Consider the following 26,268-nt stretch of genomic DNA (forward strand, 5'->3'; position numbering starts at 1 on the left):
TATAACCTCTGATGATCTCAATCATGATTGCCACTTTTGAAGGATACGAAGATTCTCTCTCACTTTCTCTCTCTACTTTCTCTCTCATGATTTATTTTCTCTCTAAGAAGGACTATGAATCTTGTACCGAGTCATGCCTTCATCTTTTAGGGACTCATATTGACTTTAACAAGATGATCCAAAGTTGCTTTGATATCTGTGCTGTATGTCAACCTCATTTGATCTTATCAAGGATCTTTCAAATTCATTATTAAAGAATCCTATTGATTGATCTTGACCTTAATTCGATCTGTGCTTCACGATTTCTTGATCAAGTCACTTAAATCTGACCCTCAGATCAGAGATCCTGAATTGCCCTGGTATCTGGATGGTCCGACACATCCGATCAACAGTCCTCTTTCCTTATAATTTAATCTTATTATATTCATGAAATAGAAATTGATGATGATTTGATATTTTAAATAGGATTAGCTGATTCTTTTAACGAAGTCTGAAGATCTAAGATGAACGAGGTAAGTAGATCTTATGCTCCTTATTTATTTTTAAATGATCATATTTTTTATGTAAAGAATTGCTATTGATGAAATCATAATTTTTCATAAAATAAGGATCGGTATATGTGATATGAAAAAGCATGTTTTATTATGAGCATTGATTTCATGAATGTCTTATGAAAATAGCATGATTATGAAGTATGAATTTCATTGTTTTTCCATCTATGTATTTGTATGCTTTAAGAAAAAGATATAATGATTTCAAAGGCTCTCAGATGGCTATGAATGAATCCCTTCGGGAAGGTCGACATCCGGAGCTAGCATCCACATGAAACATGGCCCTGCCAGTGGGTATAAAGTTGGCACAAGAATTAAGAACTCTGTCGATTAAGAAACATGACCCTGTCACGGGTATAATAGTGACCTTAGCACGAATATCTGTGAGCAATATTTTGAAACATGACATGAATACATGATGAAAATGATTTACGATTCATAATTGTGAAATATACATGATTTATGCATGCATGATGAGCTTATAACTTATTTTATTATATGCTCTATGAAATATTTATTTTTGCAATAATTGTTATTTGCTAAATGATGCATTATCATAAAAAACTTATGCTTGATCCGATAAGGAAGCGGAAGTCTACTTACTGAGCTAGTGTAGCTCATATTCTTTTTGTTTTCTCTTTCATGTACAGAGAAATAAGGCTAGGATCGAAGGAAAGAGAATCCAGGCTTGGAGATCAGCAAAGCAAGTTTAGAAATTTTGTTCTAGAAATTCAGTTTATGTTTTTGGATTGTAGTCATTATAAATTTTAAGACTTGGATTATTTTATCTCTGGTTTTAGATGCTCTAAACCAGTTTTGGTTTAATTAAATAATTGAATTGAACTTTATTATTACATTTATTTGAGATACACCTGTTATTATATTTAAGAAGATGAATTTTGGCTTCGTGTTCTCGTGGGTCCATCCCTCGGTAGCATGGCCGTGTTATGTCCCGGGTTTGGGACGTGACATATTATGGTATCAGAGCTTAGGTTATAATCATTGGGGATTATGATATAAATGATATAAATGATTAGGATATGATAGAATAATATCAGAGCTTAGGTTTAAGATCATTGAGATTATAAAGTAATATCAAAACTTTATGTATGATCAATAGGATGTGATCGAGTGGAGTATAATGGATAATATCAAGAGCTTAAGATTATGATCATTAAGGACGTGATAGAATGATATAAAGTTTAGGTTATGATCACTAGAGAATATGACTTAAGTGGTATTTGAACTTAAGGTTATCATTATTCGGGATTGTGTCTTTAGTGATATTTGAACTTGAGGCTAAGATCATGAGGAACATGATAGATATATAAAAAAAAAAGAAGGATTCAATAATTTGATTTCGAATCAATAGGTATTATGAAATTTATGCATAAGTGGCATATGATGTCTATAATAGAATTGACGAGTTATATCTTAGATTTCAATTAGCAAGGTTAACCTAAGTACGAGAAGTGTTGATCCTAAAATGAAGTGGGAGGTATTGATATATTATGTTAGGTATATTTGATGATATTGGAATGCTAAACCTATATTGATAAAGGACGTGATAACTTTGCTGATTTTGATGTTAATTTATTTGCAAAGAAAAGTTGGTTTGGAAGTTGTCAAATGATTGTAAGGTAAATCGAAGGTTAACTCAAATTAATTCTAGACATATTGGATTCTTGAGGAGTGGTGAAGTTTTTGTAATAAGTTCAAACATAGAAGGTGGATGAAGATTTAATTTTGATGTGCTATACCTAAGAGATAGTAATGACAAAGAAATCTTAAATTTTATCCTAAATTGTATATAAAATCTGAAAGTTGGATCTATCTTTGATTGATTTAATATACAAAGATATTTTTATTTTTAATAAACTTAGATAATTTGGTAAGTTAAGATCAGAGTGTGTAGCAAAAGCGTGATGGTCTGAATTGATTAAAAATATTAATCCTTTAAATCAAAAGATATTATGAAATACGTTAGTTGTAAATAAGGAAGGATTTTACTGATAATAAATGGATGCTAGAGAGAAAATCTATCTGATCAAGGAAAGACTCAAAGCAGCATAGGATAGACAGAAGAGTTTGACAGATAGAAAAAGAAGAGAATTGGAATTTCACTTCGATGATCATATTTTTCTAAAAGTATCACATACAAAAAGTGTCATGAGGTTTGGGAGACATAGCAAGCTGAGTCCGCGATATATTAGACCTTTTGAAATTTGAGCCGAGTAGGAGATGTTGCTTACGAACTAGCTTTACCACCAGAATTATCTAAAGTGCACAATATCTTTCATATTTCACCACTAAGAAAATTTGTACCTGATCCAAATAACGTGATAAAGTATGAGCCATTGCAAGTTCATGAAGACTTAATCTATGAAAAATTTTTCCTCCGAATTATTGATCGAAAAGAGTAAATTCTAAGACGGCACATCATTCCGTATGTAAAGATTCACTGGAGTAATCATGAAGAGAGAGAGGCTACATGGGAGCTTGAAGATGATATGAAGACGAGATATTCACACTTATTTGATAATGAAGGTATGTTAAATTTCGAGGACGAAATTTTTTTAAGGGGGATAGAATGTGATAACCCGGCCCGATGGGCCAAAAGCCCACTAAGCCCAAAAAAAAGAAAAGAAAAAAAAAAGAAAACAGGGAGGAAGACTCCCGATCGGAGTCTTCCCCTTCTCCGGTTCCGATCAGGAATCGAAGTCCTAGGGCCATTAGAAGACCCTAGGACGAGCTCTATAAGAACCCCCCTCCTCTCCTCTAAGAGTAGACCCATCAATCACCGACGATTGCCGGAGTTCTTCTCCGATTTTTTCGATTGAAGCCGCGGCCCCTCGACTCGTGCTCGCCGCAATTTCACGCCGGTGGGGGTCATCGGAGGCTGTGGTAAGTCCTTCCTCCTCTTCCTCTCTTCTTTCCCTTCTTTCCCATGCCTATGGACACGACCGCCGGCGACAGGAGCCATCGGATTTCGTCGGAGAAGAAAGCCTTGTTCTTCTCTTCCTTTTTTCGATTTTTTATGGCACCGACGGTCACCGCCGACCGCCGGCTTCGACCTCCGAGCACGGGAGGGTTGCCCCTTGCTGCCGGCCACCGCTGGGCGGGGAATGGCTGTGATCGGCCGATCAAGGCACGGGGACCTCTAAGTCCCCTGTTTCGGCCAAAGAAGGCCACGGGAAAAAGAAAAGACAAGAAAAAAAAAAAAAAGAAGAAGGAAAAAAAAGAAAAAGAAAGAAAAAAAAAGAAAAAGAAAAGAAAAAGGAAAAAAAAGAAAAAAAGAAAAAGAAAAAAAAATATATATATATATAATAATGATAATAATAATAATAATAATAATAATAAAGAGAGAGAAAAAAAAGAAAAAAAAGAAAAAAAATATATAATAATAATAATAATAAATACATGTGAGAGAAAGTTTCTCTCATCTCTCTTTCTTAAGTCTTTCTCTCTCTAGAATTGGACTTTCTCCCTCTACCTTCTCTCTACATTTTCTCTCTCTAGATTTTCTTCCTATTTTCTCTCTCTAAACCTTTTATCTCTTTTTATGGATTTTGTCTCTCTCGAGTCATTCTCTCTCTCTGATTGCATCACAGATTTTAGGATAAACTTGAGATAAAAATATGATGATCTGAGACTGTTCCGAAATTCGTGCAGTAGAATTGATAACATCGACCATGGTTAATTCATATTAAATCTTCCTGATATAACCTCTGATGATCTCAATCATGATTGCCACTTTTGAAGGATACGAAGATTCTCTCTCACTTTCTCTCTCTACTTTCTCTCTCATGATTTATTTTCTCTCTCTAAGAAGGACTATGAATCTTGTACCGAGTCATGCCTTCATCTTTTAGGGGCTCATATTGACTTTAACAAGAAGATCCAAAATTGCTTTGATATCCGTGCTGTATGTCAACCTCATTTGATCATATCAAGGATCTTTCAAATTCATTATTAAAGAATCCTATTGATTGATCTTGACCTTAATTCGATCTGTGCTTCACGATTTCTTGATCAAGTCACTTAAATCTGACCCTCAGATCAGAGATCCTGAATTGCCCTGGTATCTGGATGGTCCGACACATCCGGTCAACAGTCCTCTTTCCTTATGATTTAATCTTATTATATTCATGGAATAGAAATTGATGATGATTTGATATTTTAAATAGGATTAGCTGATTCTTTTAATGAAGTCTGAAGATCTAAGATGAACGAGGTAAGTAGATCTTATGCTCCTTATTTATTTTTAAATGATCATGTTTTTTATGTAAAGAATTGCTATTGATGAAATCATAATTTTTCATAAAATAAGGATCGGTATATGTGATATGAAAAAGCATGTTTTATTATGAGTATTGATTTCATGAATGTCTTATGAAAATAGCATGATTATGAAGCATGAATTTCATTATTTTTCCATCTATGTATTTGTATGCTTTAAGAAAAAGATATAATGATTTCAAAGGCTCTCAGATGGCTATGAATGAATCCCTTCGGGAAGGTCGACATCCGGAGCTAGCATCCACATGAAACATGGCCCTGCCAGCGGGTATAAAATTGGCACAAGAATTAAGAACTCTGTCGATTAAGAAATATGGCCCTGTCACGGGTATAATAGTGACCTTAGCACGAATATCTGTGAGCAATGTTTTGAAACATGACATGAATACATGATGAAAATGATTTACGATTCATAATTGTGAAATATACATGATTTATGCATGCATGATGAGCTTATAACTTGTTTTATTATATGCTCTATGAAATATTTATTTTTCCAATAATTGTTATTTGCTAAATGATGCATTATCATAGAAAACTTATGCTTGATCCGATAAGGAAGCGGAAGTCTACTTACTGAGCTAGTGTAGCTCATATTCTTTTTGTTTTCTCTTTAATGTACAGAGAAATAAGGCTAGGATCGAAGGAAAGAGAATCCAGGCTTGGAGATCAGCAAAGCAAGTTTAGAAATTTTGCTCTGGGAATTCAGTTTATGTTTTTGGATTGTAGTCATTATAAATTTTAAGACTTTGATTATTTTATCTCTGGTTTTAGATGCTCTGAACCAGTTTTGGTTTAATTAAATAATTGAATTGAACTTTATTATTACATTTATTTGAGATACACCTGTTATTATATTTAAGAAGATGAATTTTGGCTTCGTGTTCTCGTGGGTCCATCCCTCGGTAGCATAGCCGTGTTATGTCCCGGGTTTGGGGCGTGACATGTCAGGTGGTGGAAAAGGAATTTCTTCAGGTCTGGCTTTGTCCAATGCCATCACCAATCTTGCAGGTAATGATCGACTCCCCCTTCTCATCCATGAAAAAATTCATTAATTGGGAGAATGGATGTGATTCTCGTCAGAAGACTCCTACTTCTGTAAGGTAGAACAATCCAGATAAAAATGAACACAAATGACAAAGTTTTTTTCTTACCAGATTGTGATGGTTGTATGAATTCCATATTTCTAGCGGTTGATTCCTATCCAAGTTACAAGCCTTTAGCCATGGGAAGAGTTTTCTCCAAAACATAAAGAGAGAGAGAGAGAGAGAGAGAGAGAGAGAGAGAAACAGTGTCCCAATCATATTTTTGCTATTTGGATCCAAGTCTTCTTGTTCTTCTCCACTTTACATTAATTATATGCAATTACCAAGCCTTTGTTTTTTTTTTTTTTTGGATGAAATATGGAGGAAGAGAGAAACTCCCCCGAAGATTTATTAGAAGATACGATTAGCAATCCATTGTATTGTTGTTCATTGACATATCAAACATCTTCCTGTGAATTTTAGATAGCTTGTGTATTTAAAGAGCATTTAAACTTAGTGTGATGTTTTACACTAGTCTTCTGCTTTGTACATTGACTCTATCTTCTATTCAGGCAATACAATTGTTCTCCTCTTCTTACCAAAAAAAAAAAAAAGTTAGTATGATGTTAACAATAGAGCTAATGTTAGTAATATCCAACTTTAATTGATATGCTGATTTAGCTTTGATAATTGAACTTTATATTTATGAGAAATAGGATATTATATAAAGCAAAATAAACTACTAATACATAAGAAGGCCTTCTTTTGCGAAGAGCATAGTGACTTACCAGACTTTATCCATAATTATGTACTGAAATCTCTCCGCGTGCCAGGAAGCAAATCTCTTTTATGTCATGTAGGAAAACATGATTTTTCCCCCTCTCACTCATAAAGGCTATACTTAACCTGTTTCTAGGCATGCCCTGTTATTTCCAGTGACCTACTTGGATTGTATGATTAGCTTTATCAGCTTATAAAAATATCAATAAATGAACCTATTCAAGTCATCGAAACTTCTAATATCATCACTAGCACAAATGCAGGTATTCTAAAAACTTCTGTTTGCTTCTTTCTGATTGGTTCAGCTTCTGTTTTTGGGGAGCAATGGTGTTTGGAACCCATGTCAGCGGAAAGGAAGGCTAGGTGGAGGAGGAAATTGTTGGCTTTTGTCAGTCACCGATCATGTAGTAGGATTTGTTCCTTCCCGACAGAAATCTATGGATGGAATCAGCATGGACGTCTTAAAGAAACTCATCGTTCTTTCTTTTTGTTTTTTTTCTGCATAATTTATATCTTTTGCACTTTTAGTTACATTAGTCCCTTTTCGGGTCATAGAATATATCCATTTCATGAAGAACTGCCTCCAATCTAAACGCAAGTTTAAAGTTCAATTTCTTTTTGTTCCAATCCTTACAGATAATGATAACACAGCAATGCAGAGATCTTCACATGAACTTCCCTGCTTTGCACAAGCTTGATGCACTGCTCATTGTAAGGAAGCCTATATGAATTTTAGAGGTTCATTCTTAACTACTCAATCTAAATTTCTTTTAATGATAAACAGGAATACCTTGACAAATTCAAAGACCAGAATGAATTCTGGTACGTGCACAGAGATGCTGATGAGTCTGAGAAGGGAACATGAAAAAAGGATGACAAGTGGTGGCTTCCAACTATGAAAGTCCATCCAAATGGACTTTCTGATAGATTCAGGGAATGGATTCAGCAAGTGCTCGAGGGTGCTATGGATATAAATGTTATGGTTCTTATGGAAATGGAAACTCCAGGAGCATATATCGAATCCCTTCCTAATGTAGGCTCTTGAATAAGATTTCATTCATCTTAATTATCCTAATATGCACTTGTTGGTACCACTTCAATACTATGCTAGTAAAGAGATGCCATACTGGAGTGAGGAGGTTTTCTTCAAGTGATACATTGCCAGCCTGTCGATGGTACATTAGATTTACATCTGCTGCACTAACTGTAAGAAATAGAATTGAGACTTCTAGCCAGAATAATGTTGACATATTCAATAATTTATGATTGTAGAGAAGCTGAATTTATTGTTACGATTTCAGGCACATTCTTACTTCTATAGTGAGTTTTTAGTTTGTGCTATGGCATGCTTGATGATACATTCATTACCTTTCTAACCTCACTTCTAATCCCAGATTCCATTAGTTACTTTCTTATGTTCATCGTAACAATAGGCTCAGGTAAAATGAAACATGCTTAGTTGCTTACCATGAATAACATGGTTTATATTCAAATTCCCAATGTTGTATTAAAAGAAACAAATTTTCTTCCACTGATTACTGACCACTGTTTATATAAATAGTAATGAACTAATGCCTTATCCTGTTATTCAAATTTGTTCCTTCTTCGAGGTATCAGATAAATTATACTTATTAATAGCTACTCAAAGAGTGAGTGCATGAAAACTCATTTTAATATGATAAGAGTGCGTAAGTTAGCTCTGTCTAGAGGATCCACTTTTTGGTTTATTTAATGTTTAATAAGAAGAAATCTATGATGACCTGTCCTCAAATGTAAATTGAGATTCAAGTATGGTACTAGAAGTTGTTAACCTACCTCCAAGGTATATATTCCTTAATGATTCTCTTGACTGTTATATGTTAAGTGTTACAATTAACTGCTGCAGCCACTTATACTATTTTTATATTATCATTCAAGAGTACATCAAGATCAATCAAATGATCATGTTACATGGAAGAGGAAATAATTAGTGAAGCTGATTTATCTGATCAAAGTACCAAGACTTAGGACAGGAGAACTATATGAGATCAAGTTTATCACTACAAAGCAGCATGGAAGAGCAAATGGGCTACTTACAAAGTTGATCAAACAGGTACATATAAACTATTTACGTAAGGAGATATGGAGATTCTTTCATGGTCCATACCAATCATATCTTGTCACGTGGACCTTTGGTGGGTGGCAGTTGAGGGCCCTTCTTGATCGGCAATATGTCACCAGAAGCTGTGGAGCTTAGGTATGCAAGCAAGGAGCCACCACCTAATATCAAGAACTTTAGCAACAAACCCCTCTTGGTGAATGGGGCCGCAAATGTCTCAAAGAACTTGCTCTGCATGTCCATGTACATATTGTTGGTGTCAATTGACGCAACAAAGCAATATGCTCAGACATACACAAGCATATGTAAATACCAATTACATATATCTCTATGCATGTATCTGAACTTATAATTTACCCCACACCTGATGAAGAATCAAAAGAGAAATATGCTAATCTGTGTGCCACATTAACAGATTGTACAAGCATAGTGGTATAAAGCTTGCATTTTAGGAGGGCAATATCTAATCATGTAGCACCACAGACAGTTCCAATGCATGTATTCCCATTTCTGTTTCTCTTCCTCTAGACCACTTTAAAGTCTAGGAAGAATTTAGCAAGTTAAAATAGGGATGCAGGGGCTTAAAATTCAAAATTAATGCACCTTTTATTTTTGCTGACTGGCCTACTGAGTTTTATGGCATGTCCTCCCTATGTACCGACCAAAAATTCTTTTTGGATCATAAAGTCATTATAACTGGTCATGGTATTACATTTTCACAAATATCTAATGTGCATATGTTGAAGAAGTCCTCGTAACTTTCTTCCAAAACCGAGAGGCATTCTGGTCTTTAGGCAATGCATCAATAATTAAATGCTCGTCAAATCTTATCAATTCATGAGGAAGCTTATACAAAAATATGTTTCTCATCTACAATCTTTAAATATTTCTGATCCTATCATTTTTATCAAGAGCTTGTGGTTCGAAGTTTTAAATATTTCGGAGAACCACTTCACAATTCTAAGCAGGAGAGATTCAAGATCACGATACCTGAAGAGGATTGTAAGGCGAGGGTGCATCGGAGCCATACAAATCCCACTGGCCCGTGGTGTTTCCGAGGTCCTCTAGATCGAAGTACACGCTCTTCTCACCGTACTTGGCCACCACGGCGCCGCTGCCGGACCTATGGAGAGCAAATTCCGATGACTCCAGAGCCGTCTGATTGTTATATATACGATCAACGAACGTTCAAAGAAAAAGAAAATAAAAATCTGTACCGGAGTTTAGGACGTGAGGGAGTCCGGCGAGAAGGCCTGACGGCAAGCTTGGTCCCCTTGAAGGAACTTCCGGAGAGGCCCTTAACGGCGACCGGCTGTACTGCTGCGACGGCGGTTAAGGAGGCCATCGGAGATGAAGTTATCGGCTGTCACTACTTACCGACCGCTTTGCCTCCTTCGCGCCTTGTGAGGATTTCCTTCTTATTCTGCCTATAGGATTTGAGACGCGGGAGAAGAATTCTTTTGGGTGGTGGAGATGAGAGGAGGGAGTGACATGTGGCCCATTTGGGATAGCGTTATCCTGATCCTTCAGGCCGCTAATAGTTTAGGATTTTTTTTTTCCTTTTTTTATTTCGTGAAAAACACAGCTATTTCATAAACTTGGACTCGACCCAATCAGCAAACCATCCAGGACCAATTCAGATCTCCAACCTGATCGGCCCAATACAAAAATCATTTAGGAGGTGTTTGGTTCACAACCGAAATCCAAATGTGAATAAAAATTAGAATGGTTTGGAATCAGAATCAGAATGGTCAAATCCTCCGAAATATTTGGTCCGTGATCGGAATCGGAATCAGAATCGAAATTGAAATAAAAAATTGAATCCATAGAGAAGAGTAGAGATTGAGTTCTATATAGATTGAGCCATTCCCATTCCATCCTGAAATCAGAATCGAAATGAGACTCCTCTCAATCAAATGGTTGGAATAGGAATCACCCATTCTGATTTCGATTTTAGACTTCCACTCTCTCCAACCAAACGCTCTTTTAATATAAAACCCTCTCTCTCCCTTTGATCATTTTCTGCTCTGTTTCCTCACTTCCTCTCATGTCTAACTACCCCCAAATCCTCTCGCATCTGGCATCCTCACCTACTCCTCTCGCCTTCGTTACGTTGCCCGATGAAGTTGGCCTCCTCACTCTCCGACTTCCTCACACTCTTCGACTTCCTCACGAATCACCTTCCCCAAATCTCCATCGATATCTTCTTCCATGATCTCACTAATATGCTCACCTCATCTCTACCATCCTCTCTCCTGTTCTTTTTTCCGTCCTTTGCTAAAATTTAGTTGAGTTGAATGAAGCTATAATTTAAAATTTTAATACTAACGAGTAAGATATTTTATTTTTATTTTTCTCCACTAATTTGTGCCGATTTATTATTAAAAATATTATTTTTATTTTCTCCACGAATTTGTGCCAATCAATTATTTCCCTTTTGCTTATGCTCCTATCCATTTGTCTTGTTGCTAGTTGATTTGTTTTCCTACCAATTGTTGAACAGTAAGCTCAAAAATGGCTAATTGTGCTTTGTGTATTAATTTTTTTGGCTTTAGGTTAAGTGATACAGTGGGTGGCTTGTATTTCTTTAATGCAAGATACATGATGGCTTATCTTAACCTTTCCTAAGCATAACGTGTTATTTGTTCTTTTATGTGCTGGGTGCAAAATGACCCGTTATTTATGCAGTGTATATGCTTTTAAGTCCCAAATCGAAGAGTATTAGCAATATAGCATGAATAATGCAAGCCATACATGTGCACTATGACTGCAAGTTGAGATGGCCGGTACAATGGTTTGGATGCACCTCATTTATGTTATGGTACACGTAGCAGCCAACGGCTTGCCAAGGAAATTGCTCTAATAGTGGTGAAATAACTTTATTATTAAGAAACTAATCCACCAGGTTCCGTTGCATCTTCAGTCTGTAATTTATTTTTAATGCTGCCTTATAATGATTACTTATTGGTATCGGTTGCAACAATGACACTTCCAAGTGCCAGAAGAGCACTAAGCTTTTGATCAGGAACATGCCATTCCAAAAGCTTGCCAATGAAATTGCTTAACTTTTTGGTTGAGAGTTTGAAGAAGGAAAAAAAAATATATTAATAAAATATATATATATATATATTTTTTCCCTCCTGATTGAAAGTTTAAAGAAAAAAAATTATTTTTTTTCTTGATTTAAAACAAAAAAAAATATTATAATTTTTTTATTATTATATCTTTGAAAAAAATTCAATAAACTTAAAAAAAATCAAAAAAAAAATTTATTTCTTATTTTTTCTACCTTTACATTGGTTTACGTTGATTTTTTTCCATCTATAGAAGTTCAAACGGATGGAAGACTTAGATGGAAGATTTTAAATAAATTTTAAAATATAATATTAATTTTAATCTTTATTATTAAAGAGATAAGATGAAAATTATAAAAAATTTACTAACTCTTAATTTTTTTCTCTTTGATTTCGTTCGATTTGAAGAAGAAAAAAATTATAAATTTAAAAAAAATTATATTCCCTCCAATTCTTTTTTTTTCTTTCTCTTTCTTTCATAAAAAAAACTCCCTCCCAACCAAAAGAAAGTTAATACTTTCTCTTTCATTTTTTTCTTTTCTCTCCTATTATTTCCTTCCAACCAAGATGTTAAAGACACAAAATAAGACTTTAGAAATAATATAACATGTTTTTATTTTATTTATATATATATATATATATATATATATATATATATATATATATAATGTCATGAAAAATTTCACAAGACACAGTCTATCATTATATTACTGATGGAGACGCACAAAACTGAAAAAGTAATGAAGCTGTTGCACCTAGAAATTTTGAATAATTTTATGTAATTTTAATTTTAATTGGTTATGATATTTCTAGAGCTGACCAATGAGATAATGCACATAAAATTTGCATCATAGCTATTTGCTAGGCTCTTATACAAAATATGAGAATTTTAATTATATTTTATGTAAATTTATTTTGGGCACACCATGTATCCCTTATAGATAAAATTATAAAAATAAATAAAAAAACTAAAAATATTTTTTTTAATTCCTCATGCCCAAGATTATGCCGGGATCATCTGATAAAATTCTTAAAATAAATAAAAAAATAAAAAATACCACTACCATATGCATGAACTAGTTTTGAGCCCGCAAGTAAGTTCTAGACTATACAATTGATCATTTTTTTCAAAAATTATTTATGAATAACAACATAACATCCATTCAAATTCCTGACATTGATCCATATTCTAAGTTTTAATTGTAAAAATACAATAATACCATACTTTCATAACAGAATTTAATTTATGTAAGTGAATTTCAATGGACTCCTAATGCTACCATTCAAGATTGTTAAATAGAATAATCAAAACACATGACATACTGAAAATTGATGACCTAAATGGCATTCATGGTTGAGAAATTACCACTTACCTAGACAACTTCAATTGCTAATGAAGTGTGTGTAGCATTCCTGGTTGAGAAATTACCACTTACCTAGACAACTTCAATTGCTAATGAATTTTCTGTGTGTGTGTGTGTGTGTATGTGTGTGGTTTAAGAGCATGCATTATACAATCTCCAAAACTTTTGACAGGAATATAAAATACTTCCTATGAATTCAGATATTAGACTCCTGCTTCTGATCTTACAAGTCTGATACTCCTCTTCACCATGGAATATAAAATACTTCCTATGAATTCAGATATTACACTCCCGCTTCTGATCTAATTGTTGCTTGTTCACATATTTTGATGCTATCAAGAAACCCTCATAATTTGTCATGCTTCTTATCAACTGTTTCTCCTTCATAGCTTATTTTGGAAAACAAGTTAGAATTATGTTATTTATATATTTATGATTATAAACAAAGAAGACGCTTACCAAGCAGCTAGCAATAGATCCCAAGTGCAGAGCCAACCCAACCACATCCTAGCCTAGGGCTGAATATTTTGGGTGTGTCTGTATGAGGGTCATCCAATCAACCAGCTAGGTCTTTCCATGGACCCGACCTACCCCACTCAGCTAGTGAGTTGGACTTGGATGCAAAATACAGACCCAAACATGAAACCCAGTCAGGTCAAAGGTCAAACAACCCTTTATTTAGACGGACATGTTTGCAGGCCTTGAACAAATAAAGCATCCCAGGCCAACATCTGATGCATGACTGACGCATAAATGCATAAATAGATTCCCCAACTCAAAACTTGCTCAAATGAACATTTTGTTCTGATGCAGTATTGCTGTGAATTTATTACAGGACCAACAGACATACCACAGCAAAATGGATAAACTTCAACTGATAAGCATAGGTAAAAGGTGTGGACGACCGTGAAACCTCAGATTTCTCAGAATCCAGAGTCCAGCAATGATCAATTCGTGCGGGTAACTGCTGCATGTATGGCATCCGCAAGATGGGGAACAGTTTTAGAGCTCAGACCTGCCATGCTGATCCTCCTGCACCAAACAAATGTTTCTTTCATTAAATCTGTGGCCAAAAATAAAGTCAATGTGCATCAAGAATGCATGTGGCAACGAGGCATATCTATGTATGCTAGTAAGGGCTGAGGCCCTTGTAGGCTGTGCATATCCACGTTCAAAAAGCGAAACAATGAAAGCCAAATATATTTTCATGTACCCTAAAAAAAAAAAAAAAAAATCCATTTGATAGGATAAGATTAACGATGCTGGAACCAATGCATACACCAGAAATGATGTTATGGAAGCAGAGGGAAAAATAAAATCCAAGGAGTGGGAGATGTGGGAAAGGCAGTTTCAGAACATCAGTATCATCATAACATATCACAGCACCGAGCAGATAGCCAGCTGGCATCCCAAACAACAATCCACTTAATGAAAGGACAACAAATCTAAGAGAGATTACCCATCAGAAGTCATGTAAATGTGATATTCTTTGGTCATGAAGGCCACTTGCTCACTGTTAAGCCCTGTGAAGGTAAACATTCCAATCTGCTTGATAATGTGACTCCAGTCACCAGGTGTTCCTGCATGCCATGGAAGCCTGTCAAGTTTCACACAGCAGGAGCATAATATATCCCTCATGCAGCCGAGACCATCAGACTTACACTTGTTCCTATTTTAACTTGATCATGAACTACCAAAATAATTTCAGTCTTCATCATGTAAGCGAATTGCTGAAACTTGACCGGGAAGTTTAATACTCTAATTTTCTTTTTTCTTATTTTGGACTAAAAGACAAACCAAAAAAAAAGAAAAAAAATCCATATGGTTGATGCATACAATGGCATCATATGCAGGGACATGCCGATGGATTTGTACCCAGTATACAAGACCCGATATCAGGCGCACTGGTACATGATAGCTGTTTAGGTTAAACATCATCTAAAATAAAAAATAAGCATGGAATAGAAGAAAGAGCTCCTTACTTAACCATATGTTCTCAACAACAGGAGAAAAGAAAGTAGAAGAAAAAAGTTAAAATATACCTCTGGCACGCAAGGCATCAAAAAGCATTTGCCTCATGCTGATTATTCGATCAGCCATAGCTTTCAACTCAACAGTCCATTCATGGAACAGTGCTCTGGAAAGCAGATTCAGGTAATGCACTCATCAGCGACTAAACATGTTTAATTTGAAGGAACAAAGGAGGGAGCTTCCCTGCATTTGCAAGTGCTCCTTGAGAAAACAATAAAGAACAAGTAATCATCAACAAAATTAAGGGTTTTATCATGGTGCATCTCTAGATGATCCAGAAACTATGCATTTGTTTCCAAAAACTGTGGGATATGACGAAAAATGAAAACTAAAAGATGTAAATTCCCTTGGCATCCGACCTTAATTTGTTCCTGGAGAGGTCTCTTCTGATAGATAGGCACCGAACATACTCAGATACTTAAAAATTTAAGGCTGAGAAGAGGGGGAAAAATTGACGGTATCTTCATATGCAAGAAAGAATCATGATTGCAAGACAGACAAAAGTTAAAATTCATAGGCTAAGATCATACCCTGACGCTACCATTTTTTTATTTCATTTTAAACATGGACCTGAACTTCTCAATACCTTAGTTATGAGAAAAATTAGGCCTACAACTTCACATCTTTCACCTCAATTATAAACTGGCTGATGCTAAGTGAATTGGGAGATTATGACTGAACCATGATCGAGTACCTGTCCTTAAGAATAGCAGCCACGATAGAAGCACCATGAATGGGAGGGTTTGAATACATGGGCCTGATCACCAGCTTCAGCTGACTCTCAACCCTAACTGCCACGTCTGCAGACCTGCAAACCTGCAAATAGAATAGTGGTAATCCCAGTGAAATAGCAGAGTGATGCTTTGGAGATTAGACTTGCGCAATGGTACAAGACTAAAGGGCTCGTCAAACCATAAATTCAATATATAGCACTGACACAACAAATATTACCAGCTAGGCATGACAAAAGGAAATTCCTACACAAACACTTCATCAAAAAAAGGGGCTCTCTCCACAATCCAGATAGCATCATTCAAAATTTTGACTTTAGATTTTCCTCCTTTTTTTTTTCCTTCTGAAAAGAAAAGGCAATTCTGCAACGGAAGCAATCTACAATTCCCTGGCTGACAGAGGTTTGTTGAATAGTTCGTTATGATTGTGGTAATATTTTGTCAGACTGTCACATCTAACTCTGTAGCACATTACAGTAATCTGTTGTCAAAAGTGAAGATGTCAAATATGGATATATATATATATATACACACACATACACACACATATAAAGAATGTAACATTATGCAGATAGAAGTAATGAATATTCTGAAAAGTTTCTTAAGCATTTAATTCTTAGATGGACCACTTCTTATATATTTTTAAGCATACTCTCAAAATTTACTATGAAGTTTTGAGCTAGAAAAGTCTTTCTAAGCCTTGATCTTCTTGTCTGAGCTGCAAAGAAATAATCAGCAAAATACTCTAATAGAATAACTCAAGGTTGCCAGTATCAGTTCATACTCATGTCCAACTTGTTCAAAGTTGGTGTAGTCTAGTTCTTGTTACCCACACTCAGTACAGGGGGTGTACTGAGTATCAGATCCCTACCAGTATGAGTCAGCACATCAGGTATGGATGGGTACCGAAAACGATGGAATAACTAATACTATGGCAAATTGGCTTGGTAGGGTACCGGCTGAATAAGAACAATATTCAAAGCTTGATTCCAGTTTTAGTATCATATTTAAATAATCAGAATCAAAGCTAACAAGAAATATTAAAGAGACTGAAAGTGATTAACCAAGACCAGAACTTGCACATACTCACTTCTTTATGACAATACAGATTAAAATGCAGCCAGTCCATGTTTATGGGATTAATATTGTTAGAGAGATGTAAAGATAATAGCAAATACAGCAACATGAATGCAAAATATAGTGCTAATCATCATGAAAATTATTCAACAATGAGACATACTCAAGTGGCTGCTTAGTCCAATGAAACTGACTTTCCAGTGGAAAACACCAAGTACAAATAACCAAAGAGAATGGATTATACATAGATCAAGTATGGCCTCAGAAGAAACTAAACTCTATTTGATGCCATCTATGAAGCATCATATACATTATTTATGGTTAATTAGCAGCAAACATCAAGTTTAAAAAAGGCAGATTGTAATATGTGAAATGGTAGTGTCTTTTTCCTTCTCTTTTGTAAGACAAATGAAAAACATTTGATTTTCCTAAAAACTAAGATGCCAAAAAGACAACCTATTCTACCGATGATCATCAGATATTAACTATGGATTTTAAAAAGCTTGAAGCCTCTTACAATGCTTAGTGCACCAACACGTTCCCCATACAGCCCCATGTTCTTTGCATAGCTTTGAGCCATGAGGCATTCACCACCATCAGCAACAAACATGCGAACAGACTGTGCATCTGCATCCAGGCTTCCACTTGCAAATCCCTGCAAAGAAAGTAGACTCCCTTTTATATACATGATAAACTCAGAACATAGAGAAAATAATCATTTGTTCGCAACTTTTTTCAGATTGTAAAGCTCTTTAAATAACAAAACCAACAATAATAACAACAACAATAACAATAGTAATCAGATCATGACTTGCTAAGTTGCCTAACAACGGCATCCTGATGATAAATTACAAGGGACATCAGGAGAAATATGATCAAATGTAGACTCCGGTGTGACATCAGCAACATGGTAAGGGAAGCACTGCCAAGAAAAGCTGCAAAGGCTCCTTACCTGCTTGAGCTGCAGGATCTATTAAGTGATAAAGCAGTGTTTATAACTTCAATATTATGATTACCTGATAAGCACTATCAAAGAAAGGTAGTAGTCCCTTTGATCTCATCAACTTCCTGATCTGCTCCCACTGATCAAGAGTAGGATCTACTCCAGTAGGGTTATGTGCACATGCATGAAGAAGCACTATTGCTCCTGAAGGAGCAGAACTTAGGTCTTCCAACAAACCTGTTTCAACAGTGTGCCCCCAAGAAAGAAATCAACCAGTTAGCATCAAAAGCTTTTGCATTGGTTAAAAACAATCCAAGATTAAAAAACATAAACCTTATAGAATATTCAAGAAACCAGTCACCTGTTGAGTATGACAGCGGAATAGACAGGCAAAAAAAAAAAAGGAAAAAGAAATAGAAACTGTTCATGTGGTTATGTTTAGGTCAATATGCATTGAATTTTGAAATATCATAAACTAAAGTATAACCTTATTTATTGCCAGGCAAAAGCCAGAAAAGGGCAGCTTATACCTTGAATGTTCAGCCCACGTGTTACAGGATCATAGTAGCGATAAGTCTTAACAGATAGCCCACCTAGTGTAAAAACTTTTGGATGGTTTCCCCATGTGGGCTGTGGAATGTAAATAGTGCGCTGGAAAATAACATTATATAAGTCACAAAAATACTGGCTCAAACTACAATGACACGTAAAGAACTATTACACAGAGGAGAGCAATATGTACCTCACGGTAATGCCTTGCCAGAAACTCAGTTCCAACCCTCAGTGAACCAGTGCCTGACAAGCATTGCACAGTAGCCACCCGATTTTCTTGAATGGCAGGACTGCACCAGAGGAAAAAATAAATGTGTGTTGATTAATGACCATATCTTGATTAAAAAGGGTGTAAGTCATACAGGAAGAGTCAAATTATGGTACTAGGATAAAAGATCAGTCATTGTCAAAGAAACAGTCTCTTCTAAATTTTTTGGGGAGAAAGAGCAAATAAATCACAGTCCAGAAAAAGGCAATATTTTTTTACTTTGGAATTATGTTGCTTAACTACATGCCACGGACAATTAAAAAAAAAAAATTGTGCACAGTAATTTCAAGAAGAACAATTTATTTCAGCTAAAAGACATTAAAACAGCGAGGAGGCATTTTTATGTTAAGTTGATAACATTCAAACTGTGCATACAAGTATTTGATGAACTTCAGCTATATTATGTATCATTCTTTCAGATGGAACCATGGAAGTTCATGACATTCACAAATGAAATCATGGTTAAGTGAAAAACAACTCTCAATCCTACTTTTACATATGAGGGCTCTTGAAGCAAAAAGATTAATTCCTTGAGTAAATTGAACATAGAGATGTCACCTTTTTCAAGTATTAAAATACCTTCAAACCTATAGGTATGGAACATGCCATTACCTAAAACTGTCATGCCGTGTTTGCCAATTGGGTACTTTTTTATTTCATAGCTGTTCATATACATGATGTAAGAAAACTTGTTATCAAGCAGTTTATTGTAATAAAATTCTACATAATATTAACAAGTTGTTCTTAATTATTTCATTTGCTTGTTAGTTGTCTCTAATGTCCCACTAGTTATTGTTTTTAAATGAATTTTGCTATTATATCTTAAATAAGCAATTTTCATATTTCTTGTAGCCTTGCCCTATGAGTGAAATGGTTTAGCATAGACACGTCACTGATTATGTCCAGAAGCAGAAACTTTATCTTGAAACTAAAAGCACATTAGGATCCGAAAATTGATCACAAATAGATATGAAAAGCCTTGTTCTTTATGTTGCAATATTGATTACTGAATCTAGCAACTGAGCTCAGTTATATCCTCAAGAGATCAACAAGTATTATTATATGTCTACTCTCCACATCCTTTAGAAAGACACCCTGATTTCCCTAATGCCAAGAACCCTTCAAACTAGTTGAGGTACCATGAGGTACTTGTATCAAAATACCAACAAACATCAGTTCTTGTAAACACCTTTGGTTTCTTATAAATGAATAATCATACTGTACTTCGAAACTTTCAAATAAATTTGAATTAAAAAAATGCATGTATCATAGTTAGTATCAATCAATTGCTTTGAGTTATAGTTTACACAGGCATCTAATAAGTTATGCTTCATTTAATAGGTTAAGCTATTTTTTTAGCTTGGTCAAGAATAGATGTTAGAAGGTTTTGTATATGATGTCTCTTCATTACTGCTAAAACATGACTTCGCATGTAAAATACCATGCTCAAAACATTTTATCTGTCCTCGAGCCTCCAAAATCGGATACCAGTGTCCTAGCAAAAAATCCATGATACTCTAAGCAACATTTCAAAAGAGTGGCATTTTAACACAAAAAAAATGTCTACAACTCGGCAGCATCCAGTTTGATGCAGTCACATAATAGGGCAAACCAGCTCCTGCAACGGCTACCTCACATTCTGCAAAAGGATCCCCCATTATGTGTACTGTTTAGATGGTTTGATTTTGATTATCTGCAAATCAAACCTGATATTATGTAAATTTCGGTTCTATTTGCAGGAAACTGATACCCTATTCATCCGTCAAACAAGCAAACAACAGATAACCTATTTAAGATGAAAAGGCAATTTTCTTTAAACAATCAGGATGCACGCTATGAGTTTTCGATCACTTTTAATCATTTGATAAGAAAAAATAAAATTGCTACAAAATGTGCAAATATCATCACATGCCACATCGAATACTGGTACAGTCGCAAAGCCGTTAAATTACATGTCATCATGTACCTGTCAGATCCAAAGATTAGTTTAGCACTGAGCTTATTGAATTCTGCCAATCCAGTGATAGGAAGGTATTCTTTAACTCGAGACCTGAAGACCATCCAATACAAGGCACTGAATAAGCAACTCGTCAACTTAGAAAGGAAAACTGACAAAAGCAGATATGTTTGCAAACTGTCATCAAGATCTATTTTCCTTTCATCAGGAAAAAATGATGAATACAAGAGCAAATATGCTTATTTATCATGTCAGAGCTGAGAAAGATACTTATCCATTTTCTTGGTGATTGTTCCCAAGTCTAAAGAGGGAAGCGGGCAAGGCCAAAATAGATAACTCCAGATTAAATTCGTCACACATGCTGGTGGGTCTTGGTAAGACCTTTATGGGCTTAGAACAGCATTGGACAAGAACAAGGACAAATATCCATAACAAAATAAAAAATAATCCCAGAGTGGAATGTATTGAGATGAATAAATGGCCAAAGTGGGATCAGCAATTTCAGGAAAAATAGATTTATATTATGAAAGATGGAGTGGCACCAAAAAAAGGGCAAACTAGCCGAAAACCAATCAAAATCACGACTAGAGAAACAACAAAAACATTTTTAAAAAAAAAAGGAACATCGTGATGATGATGATGATGATGATGATGAAAACATTGCCAGAAACCTATGGAAGTGTCCAGGCGAAAGGAAAATGTTCCTTGGAGGTGAATACGTGAGGCAAGCAGGAAAAGACATAATATTTTCTGTTCTGGATAACTCAAATGGGGGAAAAAACATAACAAAACCACAAAAGATACCAAATTTCTTTTTTTTCAAGAATAATTCTCATTTTTTTTAGGAGATTTTGGCAGAAAGAATTATTCCAATTTCTAATAATCATGGAAAAAGTTCTTTTAAAGGTTTTAATTTTTGCAAAGTTTAAGGAAACGTACTTCGTAAGTCGTTTCCCTTGCAACCAAACAAACAAATAACAAACAAATAACCTTGGATGTTACTTATTTTCACATGAAAACATCCCACGGTTTGTCAGGCACTGCTTCACCTCTACTCAAAAAGGACAATTAATAAACTTTTCCTAATTCCCTCGAAGAAAAAAGTATTCTATCCAACAAAAGATAATAAGATGAGAAAGATCATACGGATCATTGACTAGCATCTGCTCTGCTCGTCTCACGACATTCAGAACAAGCGGCTTCCCTTCCTGTCACAAAAGGACAAATTAGATAAGGAGAAAGAAGGAAAAAAGGATTTATTAGACGACCGATAAAAACCATCCCATCTAAAATCCCAAAGATCTTGCCTCAGTCCGGTAAGCTCCAACACCCAAATTAACCTTCACAGGACTCGGATCCTTGTTATACGCAACCGTCACCTGTTAATCCCAAAACAAAAGATACGATACAAATAGTTATCAAAATAAATCCAAGAAACTCACCCAAACCCATTGAAACGACTCAAAGATCTCAACTTTTCGGTCAGATACGCCAAGAACCAACAGAAAAGACATCAAGAACGAACCACCAATCAAAAACAAAGAATCAAAACCTAAGAAAATAACCATGACCAATCCGATCCTTCCGATCAGCGATCCACGGCAACGAAACGGATTATTACCCCGAGGATCGGATCCTCCGGCGCCTGGACGACATGGGCAAAGACGGATCCGCCGTAGAACCCAGCAGTCGGGGAAGGAGCGATCGTCCCAGTAGGGTTTTCGGATGCCATGGGTGGAAGACGAGAAGCAGCGGACGAAGGAGACAGGGCGCCCAGATGCCTCCCAAGGGTACTTAACCTCCGATCCGCGGACCGGTACCCAGTGCTGTCGCGCACGTTAGCGTCCTCCATCGCTGCTACTCTATCGTGCGCCCCGCCGCGCGTCTACGTGAGAGGGAAAGTGCTCGCCCTTGGGCGCCCCCGGTTTTATAAAGAGACAGGGACCGGGTCGGTGATGACGTGGCATATTAAGGCAAGTCCTCGGGGTGACGTCTGGGACTCGAATTGAAGGACGGTGCGGCCGAGGGAAGGGGCGCTTCGGTGACGAGCAGGACACGTGGCGGATGGGAGGCTTCTTGAAGCGGTGGTGTCAGCAGAAGGCACGAAGGACTAGAAGGGGATGAGGGAGAACGGTGGGCGCAGTTTGGGAGGTATTTAATACTAATAGGGTTAGCGTGCGCATGCGGGGGTGCGTGTGAAGCACGTGGGATACGGCGATGTTCGATACGGGATTTACGTGATTCTGCGGCTCGACCACGGTTTTAACTATTCCAAACACCACTAATTATGACGTCTTATTATTAATTAATCTAATCCTTGCATGGTCGCAAATTTGCCGGTCAGCTTGTCTGTTGCTCATTTCATTATCCTTTTGATGCTCTGATACATATTACAAAATATTTTTAGTTACTCCATTGTCTCATGATGCTGTAATGGGGAGAGGGGATAAATTAAGGCACGAGATCGTGGTGACCTTGCGTGCCTTGTACGTGTCCTTGAACCCTGCAGGACGTCGATGGGCTAAGTTATCGCGGATCTAAAATTCCGGCGGGATGGGAGCAGAGCATCTTGATCGTCCCGTCTAATTCTTACAAAAAAAAATTAAAAAATAACGAAAGGAAGAAAAAAAATTGAAAATAAAAAAATAAAAGAAGAATGAAGAAAAGATAAAAAGGATAAAAAAAAAAAATAAAAGAAAAAAAAATGGATGGGGATGAAGAATAGCCATCCAGATGGTTGTCGGATGAAATTGTGCTACGAGGAAATTGGGATACTTTCACTTTACGAGATTTTTTTTTGGTAAGTACAAGTGTAATAGAATGGTGTCATAATAGAGGTTATTATTAGCATCGAGGATGAAAAGGTTAGGAATATAGAAGTACAGCCGTTATGCTTGTGGTCGCGATATTATCTAGGAGTGGCAAAAGATTGTATGGAGTCATGTTAAGGTGTAGATTTTAAAAAAATATGTTATTTTATGTAGAAAAATATACTACTCAATGTAGATCAAAAACGTTAATATAGGATCCAAAACAAATACTAGATAAATCAAGTGATGGAAGTAGAAGAAAAATTTGATAGAAAAAATTAAATTTATTAAAAAGTAAATAAGGGATGAAACAAAGAATTCAGCCCCTCTCACAAATTGCCTCACAAAAACTCTTTCATTATCTCTCTTCATATAATTCTCTTACTTTTTTTAATAAAATGACATACTTTTTTTTTCTACTACAAGAAAGAAAAGGTCACCATTCCTCGCTGAAAGATAGAAATATTACTGTCTTCACTGTAAATTAAATAGATTCTAGTATGTTAAGCATGAGGCTTAAGCTAACTAGCATAGGACAAGACTGGACAATGAATTTTTGTACTTGCTTTTATTGCAAAGTCCATACTAACTAAGATAAAATTGCGGATATTATGAAATACCACAATAGCTATTGCTATTATTGTCCTGATAATAATAATATGTAATGATTTGTTAAATCATCAAGTAAATAATGCAGCTCCTTAATTAGCTCAAAAAATAACATATTTACCAACTCATCCCTTTTAATGCACATATTGAAATTGACAATATCTTATAATACTTTCTCCTAATATCGACTCTTTTGTCTCTATGCTGCATTTTTGTCAAGTACCTAAGTTTATTTGAATGAACATCAACTTTCTAGTTGCAATTACTGTTCACTAAAGCATCGGCCATTATATGTCAAGAAATAAAATCAACAATAAAACTTCAATCATATTCACATACTCCTGATTGAGTAGCTCCAAATATCTATATATAGTTGGCTCCTACACATACAATTAAAATCCTCATGCACGTAATCTTCTAACTATTCGATCTTTTGAGTGGCTTCTAAATTGATTGGTATACCAAAAGTCCTGTCAAATGTGGGGATGCAATATAAATTATTCATACTAAGCATATTTTCTTGCTACTTAATTTTGAAATTACTTCAAAATTAATCAGCATTACATCCCTATGGCTAATCAAATCTCCAAAAGAAACATTCATATATTGAATAGCTTCAATATAAGAATCTTCTGTATGATTTAACTCCTTGGTATGAATCTCTATTATCGGATCATCTACAGCATTCTTTGATACTTTTTGAGCAATTTCAAAATCAATCGATTTTTCAATCATAATTTCTTTCAAACTTAATATACCACCCATATAATCAAAAATCTCCTACTCTATGTTTCTTTTTAGAATTGATGATCATTGAGTTGATCAACCTTATCCTATTTCAAGTTTTCAAAACCAAATCCAATCTCCAGCTAACAAACCTTCTTTTGATTTAAATCTTCATCTTTAAATGCCCTTCATTTGGATTTTCAAGGAAACGTATAACTAAAACCTACTCTTCAATAACTTTTGTTTGAAATGTCTCATCTTGTTAGATATTAAGCAGATATCCACAATATATAAAATTTAACTGTAACTTGAATAATTCATTATCTTCTTAAATTTTATATTCCACTTATTTCTTACAATCTAATTGTTAAAAGTATATATTCATATTGCTTGTAACTCTTTCAAAATATCTCATCAAATATAATTTGAATATAGATTTCTAAATTGGACAACAAATATTGTTCACTTAACGGATACAAAAGATAGCAAAAGTAATTTTATTAATGTTGGTAAAGTTAACTACCACGAATTGAATATTGAATCATAATAGAGTCCATATACTTGCCTATATACACAATAAAGTATCGAAAGCGCTAGAACAATGCCAAATAATTACTTTTAAAATCACTAACAATCAAGTCGTTACTTGAAAAGTTGTACTGCAATAAATCTAATCGAAGCTACACACCACTTCAATACACTCTAACTTTGCTATGATACTATGTAAAGCATTATGCTGCTTGATGTCCAAGATCTAAAATAAATACGAATCAAATCAAATAATAATAATAATAATAATAAATATTATTTTAAAAAAATAAAGATGAAAACAATGAGTCCGACTCCTCTCATGTCTCATGAAAACTCTCCCTTGCTCATTTGACATAATTTTCTCCTCTTGATATGATACACATGTTCTCTCGTTACAAGATAAAAATATCATTATCTCCTACAAAAATATCATATTTTCCTACTAAATGATGAAAATATTATTATCTCCATTTTAAATAAATTTTGTTATGCCAAAGATGAGACTCGATGTAACTAACATAGACCAGCACTAAAAATAAAAATGCTAGCTAATAGGACTTGACAATAAATTGCAATAACTTTGAGCCTAATCCATTTATCAAATGCACCAAAGATTGAGATTTAATATTGACTGATTTAAAAAATAAGTTGGCCCGATTATTCAACGAATCTAAAGTAAGTAAATGGCTCAGAATTATAAAGCCATTTAATAAAATGTTCCATCAAGTCGACTTGTTTACACTTCTCTCGTTCATGTCAAACCCAAAATCACTAATTATATTTTGGTCCGGTGGGTCAGTCCATGGATTGCCACCTCAAATGTTACCGCTCGTGTAATGTTT

At 35.2% G+C, this 26,268-nt stretch overlaps 2 protein-coding genes across 3 annotated transcripts; both read right to left on the reverse strand.

Annotated features, from left to right (window-relative positions):
* Positions 1-8,608: 8,608 nt before the first annotated feature.
* On the reverse strand, positions 8,609-10,395 carry LOC105044241 (photosystem I reaction center subunit VI, chloroplastic). The gene is made up of 3 exons (XM_010922067.3): positions 9,971-10,395; positions 9,744-9,876; positions 8,609-8,984 (listed from the first exon to the last, which is right to left on the reverse strand). Exons 1-3 carry the CDS (start codon positions 10,096-10,098, stop codon positions 8,805-8,807), a joined length of 441 nt encoding a protein of 146 aa, XP_010920369.1. The 5' UTR covers positions 10,099-10,395; the 3' UTR covers positions 8,609-8,804.
* A 3,539-nt stretch (positions 10,396-13,934) lies between these two features.
* Positions 13,935-22,658, reverse strand: LOC105044252 (aspartate aminotransferase, cytoplasmic). 2 transcript variants are annotated; one of them, XM_010922076.2, is made up of 12 exons: positions 22,372-22,657; positions 22,058-22,129; positions 21,897-21,958; positions 20,760-20,843; positions 18,716-18,815; positions 18,504-18,624; positions 18,047-18,210; positions 17,548-17,685; positions 15,917-16,038; positions 15,234-15,328; positions 14,651-14,771; positions 13,935-14,223 (listed from the first exon to the last, which is right to left on the reverse strand). In XM_010922076.2, exons 1-12 carry the CDS (start codon positions 22,600-22,602, stop codon positions 14,139-14,141), a joined length of 1,395 nt encoding a protein of 464 aa, XP_010920378.1. In that variant the 5' UTR covers positions 22,603-22,657; the 3' UTR covers positions 13,935-14,138. The 2 variants fall into 2 exon arrangements, with proteins under 2 accessions (XP_010920378.1, XP_073108856.1); XM_073252755.1 differs by lacking the exons at positions 13,935-14,223; positions 14,651-14,771 and having other exon boundaries at positions 15,276-15,405; positions 22,372-22,658.
* Between the last annotated feature and the right edge of the window lie 3,610 nt (positions 22,659-26,268).

This window comes from Elaeis guineensis, chromosome 2 (genome assembly GCF_000442705.2).
Source record: "Elaeis guineensis isolate ETL-2024a chromosome 2, EG11, whole genome shotgun sequence".
NCBI lineage: Eukaryota > Viridiplantae > Streptophyta > Magnoliopsida > Arecales > Arecaceae > Elaeis > Elaeis guineensis.